This window comes from Neolamprologus multifasciatus, chromosome 10 (genome assembly GCF_963576455.1).
Source record: "Neolamprologus multifasciatus chromosome 10, fNeoMul1.2, whole genome shotgun sequence".
NCBI classification, from domain to species: Eukaryota; Metazoa; Chordata; class Actinopteri; order Cichliformes; family Cichlidae; genus Neolamprologus; species Neolamprologus multifasciatus.
In genome coordinates, this window is record NC_140448.1 from 9,786,845 (window position 1) to 9,792,652 (window position 5,808).

At 38.6% G+C, this 5,808-nt stretch overlaps 1 protein-coding gene across 1 annotated transcript; it reads right to left on the reverse strand.

Annotated features, from left to right (window-relative positions):
• Positions 1 to 3,906: 3,906 nt before the first annotated feature.
• On the reverse strand, positions 3,907 to 5,505 carry LOC146509587 (endonuclease domain-containing 1 protein). The gene is made up of 2 exons (XM_085175361.1): positions 5,113 to 5,505; positions 3,907 to 4,912 (listed from the first exon to the last, which is right to left on the reverse strand). Exons 1-2 carry the CDS (start codon positions 5,416 to 5,418, stop codon positions 4,304 to 4,306), a joined length of 915 nt encoding a protein of 304 aa, XP_085031487.1. The 5' UTR covers positions 5,419 to 5,505; the 3' UTR covers positions 3,907 to 4,303.
• Between the last annotated feature and the right edge of the window lie 303 nt (positions 5,506 to 5,808).

Genomic DNA, 5,808 nt, shown 5'->3' on the forward strand with positions numbered 1-5,808 from the left:
TGAATAAATGAGCCAATAAATTTGCCCGGAAAGAGTTTTATAGTAGTCAGATAGAAAGGACCAGAAGCTGTTTTTTGCAACCACAGCAACCTGCTGACCTTCAGATAAAATGCGAATTTAAAGCACTTCCTCATTGCCTTCATATTTTGAACTTCAACTTCAAAGTTTCGTCCACGTTTTAGATCATCTATGGTTAGAGTGAGTAAAAATTAATTCCTGGATTTCAGATTTAGTCACTGCCAAGTACCTCTGGTCTGGTAAAAAAAAAAGAAAAAAAAAAGAAAGCTATTTAGCTAGTAGTTATTTAGTAAGCTAGCTTAGTTTCATGCTAGCTAGCTCAGTTTTCTAGCTTACAGTACTTAATGTTTGCTAACAGATGCAGAACTCCTGCTGAAAGAATTTGACAATGCAAAGAATCTGACTAATGTAAAACTTCAAAAAGGGGTTAAGAAGGCAAGAAAAATAAAGAAAGAAAAAAATTACAGAGTTAGTTGCTAGTGTTTTTGAAGGCATGTGTTGTCCCACTAGAACAATAAAATGGAACAGGTCAAACATGCCCTATAGAACTTCACTTGGGTCCTGCAGTCATTTGTAGGTTTTAAGAACTGCCTACAAGACCAGGGTGGATAAATATAATTTTATCTTTAATGGACTCAATCAGGAGAAAACAAATGTATGTTTGGTAAGAAAAGCTACATCTAAGATGAATTGAATGTAAGAAATGTGCTTAAAAACATTGTCTTTTGCCTTCTCACTTCTTCCAGTCCCAACATTTTGATTGTATTCTTTAAGCTTATCAAAGTGGCTATGCAAAGCATTATTTTCTGATTCTATTGTATTATGATATATCTATATTGGACATAATATTACCATTCGTGACCCTGTATCAGGTTTAGCATACGGCTAGTTTTTCATCTGTAGTCACCTAGCATTTTATGTCTTCTTTTAGCTATATTTTGTTTCATTGTTTCCTTTCTGTTTCTGGTACCAAGAAACTACTTGATTTTCTTTAGGGTGTTTTCAAGGTTACGTAAGTATTTTATTTAAAGACTTCGGACACAAGTCTGTTTCCCTGTCTCGTGTTTTTGTACTTGCAGGGTGGCCAGTTCTGTGGTGTAAACTGTCCTCGGTGTCATTCAGCTGCCTCTCCAGTGAGTCATTTGTGACACATACTGACGACAGTCCTGTTTTCCACTGCACTTGATGATGCTGATGTCCCTTTCTACACTGTAGTGTTAGTGATCTTGGCCAGGGGTATTGCAGCAGAGAGATGTTGCACTCATAGAATTCTTATTGAAATCTGCAGAAGAATTGAAAAGTAGTAGCACTTTTAGAATTTTAGATAGTAAGATAAGTAAGACTTGCATAAAACCAAATAGGGGAAGATGATGAAGTCAGCTAATTTTTTAAAGCATTTTTCGAAAAAGATTTTAACAGGTAATTCTATATATGTAGAATGTCCACTCACATCATTGCAGTATTTGACATCACTCACCATGGTTGGTTTGAAGTTCTTTCATTTTTTTCTTTAATTTCAAAGGAGCAGTTTGCTAATTGGCATTTGTATGCATCTCTTTTTCTGTCGTGCCTGTGTGGTCAGTTTGTGACAAAGTTCATTTAAAAATGTGCTTCAAAATAACTGCCCAAATAAGTGCCTAGAGCCATTTCAATATGCTTGATTTAACTTCACCTCAGAGGGTAATGTGCTTTTTCCCATCCCTTGGGGACATAGAATGGAGTGTCTCCAACTTTAAGGACTCTTTATTCGTCTTATACCTTAAAACCAACCTTCAGTGTCTCCCTCCCTGCTCATTTCTCATTCCCCAACTACATCACACAGCCTCTACCTGATTTCTTCAACCCCTGATTTCTGCTTTATTCAAACATAATGATGATGAGACTATCATACCATCATATTACTTCTTAGTTGCAAAGAAGATTTTCATTATGATAGATTACAGTGTGTGGCAGCAATAGTACCCGAGTCGAAAAATAAAACACAATTCTTTGACATGTTTTAGCTCTGCCACAACACTCCCGAGCCGTGCCACACATGCACCAAAATTAGAGCTCCAGTTAATTCTGTGCATTCTGGTAGATAAACCAATGCTTATCCAGCACATGGTGTAAAAACCATTGCCTTTCGCTGGCTTGGTTTTGCAGAATGCTCATCAAGCAGAGATATGGCTCTGTGTAATATTCAGATCCTCGTGAAAATGTCCTACTGGTATCCGCCATTTGAAGAAAAAAAAAAAAGTCATTCATTTTTGCAGTAATGCTTCCAGTCTCACCACACCATCAATAGCTGATGAAACCTTCTTCTTAAAAGTATAAGGCTACTCATCATTATGTTAAATAAACAGGAATGAACGCAAACTGAGCTCTGATTGTGGTTCAGTTCATTCACATCCAAATAATTCTAATTTCAAAGCCTGGTAGAACTTGGCAGTGAGGGTTTCATGCTAGGAACTGTCCTCTCATCTGTTTATTCAGCTGCTAGTACACAATAATTTGTTTATTACAGCAAATACACTAGACTAATGCACTACTTTAGTTGGATAAGCTAGCAGAACGCTTTCCATTCATTCAGGTCCCTTATGTGAAAATAAAACCTCCTTTGCCAAAGGTAAATTTCTTTGGGATCAGCGGTCAGTAAATGGTTTAAGAACTTGTTGCTTCTATTTTACATCTCCGCAGTCAGATTTATACTCCAATCAACTGATCATCTGTTTTCCAATTCCACTTTTGGCACTCTACGTGAAAGACCTCAAAATCTTTACAGTGGACAAACAAAAAGGACAGATCATTGTTGCGCATAATGCTTCCTGCAGCTGTGTACAGGCTTCCGTGTTCAACAGTTTTGGATCAATATAATGAAAAGCCTGAGAACTCAAACTGGTATACAATATATTTAACAGGTTTACTAAACATCATCTTCATCATTTCTTTTATCTGAAACACCACATCCTTATTTATACTTTAACAACTGCTTTAATGAATACACCCCACAAGGTTTAGTATAATTCATAAATACATATCACAACTGTTTAGATGCATGTTAATGTAATGTCAGGTCTTTTGCTCTCTGAATATACTGTCTTGGACGATGTTTTCTGAACCCTACGTTTTTTTTCCTCTACACTAGATGGCAGCATTGAGCTAGAAATTATAGAGAACACATCAAAACTTTTTTTTAAAGGGCATCTTGTACGAGGATATCTTTACCAACACATAGACAGAGCATTGCCTTGTTTTTTGAATGTCCTCAGAATGATCAAATTTAGATTGTTATAGTTCTGGTTTTCAATTTGAGAACTTTACTACAAATGTGGGTTAAAAAAAACATATATAGATTCAAAAGTCTTTTATTATTTGTAGGTTAACTAACCGATTAAAGACACTAAAACCCAACAGACACCCATAAAAGTTAAATCCAGTTTTTATATCTGGACAGACAATGAAACTTACTCCACAATATACCACAGGGAGGCTATTTCTGATCTAACAACACCCTTTCTTTGGCATTTTACAAGAATTTCAAGTAAATGACTCCAGTGGACAGCTGTTGTAGTGTAAGAGGAGCCTTTATGTCTGAAAGCACATTTATGATTCTTTTTGCTGTCACCTTTAAAACAAGAGCAGTCTGATAATGAATGCCTCTGCAAAAGCTGAAAAATTCCCTCTACACCATGAATGAGTGCCGCGATCTACGAGGCTGTCCAGGAGCAGATATTTGTGTTATATTTCTTGAGAACATCAAAATCATGTATTCCAGTTGTTTTTATTGCAGTTGGATATGACATGCAGTGTTCAGTGTTAGGATTTGGGTAAAGAATCCTTTTTGAAAAGTTCATGTATCTGCATCCGGATTAATGCCAAAGTTCATGATAGCCTTATTGAAAACAAACGCAAATGTGTCCATATACTTTTGAAAGTGTGGTTCAAAGATTAGTATTTTACACAAAAGCAACACAAACTCAGTTTGGGATATTAGATCAGGACAATTTATTAAATGTGCCAATTCCCATAGCCTTCCACACAAGATTACATAACAGTATTGCAATCCTTTTCTAAATAGAGTAGTCCTCCTCTAAAGCCTGAAAACCATCACCCAGAACATTTTTATTGAATGAAGAACATTTCATTTCATTTTATTCTGATACGGACTCCTTTCCTAGATAATATCTTGCAGGACAAAATTTGAATTACCTTACTTCTGCTATCATTGTTTTTATTATTGTTAATGGCTGCTGTTAGGCTACATAAACCCATATGCACACAGAGGATGTAGCTGAGATAGCATTCAGATGGTGTGCTGCAGATAAAGAGGAAGAGGTGAGGGAGAGACACAGTTGTCGTAGAAGATCTGAAGGTTGGTGTCGACTTCGATGTTATTTCTCAGAAACATTTCAAGCTCCAGGACTGTCATCTCGTGGATGCTGTTGCCCTCTTTGGCGTTTTTGGCTAGGGCTGCATGGGATGGGAAGAGAACGCGAACGTCGTGGGGTGCGTTGCGGTCATACTCGGTGCAGCAGTAAGCAGACCACACATCTTCGGGGATGGCCACGCGGTTCTGATTGTTGCGACGAATCATGTTGCCCCTGGTGGTCACTCCGGTGACAATGTAGGCAGTGCCACGGCAGAAGTTGTTAAGGCGCACCCGGATCCGCTCCTCGTACTCTCGCCAAGGCCCGATGTTAAACTCTCGTATCTCTGGGACCACGTTGGTCAGTGTGTAAGTGGCAGCGCGGTCGTGCGGACTGGACTGATGCTGGTCTGGGTTCAGGTGACCTCTTTCATAAAGAACCACATCAGAGTAGTCATCCAGCACTGCCTGGCTGTCCTCAAACTTCATGTGCAGGTAGCCAGTTGGGAAGGGCAACATGTTCCCATTGCCATCGAGCTCTGCCAGCTGGGGAAATGAAATAAAACTTAAAGCAGTCTTTAACATGCCAAGAAATAGCACAAGATACCCAATAAAAGTTCTTTATGCAAGGCCTTTATGTCCCTTTTTCTTTCCAATTTTGGCTTCCTTGAAAGCCTCTTTTTTTAACAAGTGTGGAATATCTCATATGGCAATGGTTAAAATTCAAGTATTTTTGAAAGACTAACCTGTGGCTCGTACATCCAAGGGTAGTCCACACGTCTGTCTCCTTCAGTTTTCTTGAAAGTATAAGCTGAGTAAACTGGGATCCTCTTAGAAGGATCGTACAAGGTCACGTAACGGGGTTTGTCAGCATATCGCTGGCAGATCTTCTTCAGTTTGGTGTCGACAAAACCCCGTGGCGGAGTCCCCATATAGAGGGAGTCCTTGCATCTCTCCACATGATTAAAATCTTGAACAACTGTTGCTGATGTGAGACTACTGATTATAAGAGCACAAACTAAAGGCAGCTGCAGGATCTCCATGGTCAACATGTCTCTTCAATGTCTCACACTGTGCTCTCTGCAGAACTATGACAGCGTAGGGTGTACGGTTAGGATTTAAATGTCACACAGCAGATAGGCAAAGCAGGAAGTGTGTGCGCCAAAGACAGGCCTCCTAATGGATGGTGGCATTGATATGCAGGTTTGCTGCAGTATAGTTCAAACATACAGTATTTAAAGCTTATGGACCTGTTGTGGTTAGGTTAAGTGCATCAGCTATATTGACTTTTAAGCTAACTATCAAAACTTTTTTAATGTTCTTAATGAGGTCGTGGCTTGGTTTTTGAGGCAGAGGCCAATATCATACTGATGGCATAATCAAATAAATTCAAAGAGGATAGCTAGGATGTCACAATGACTTATTTTTCACAAGAAAAACTG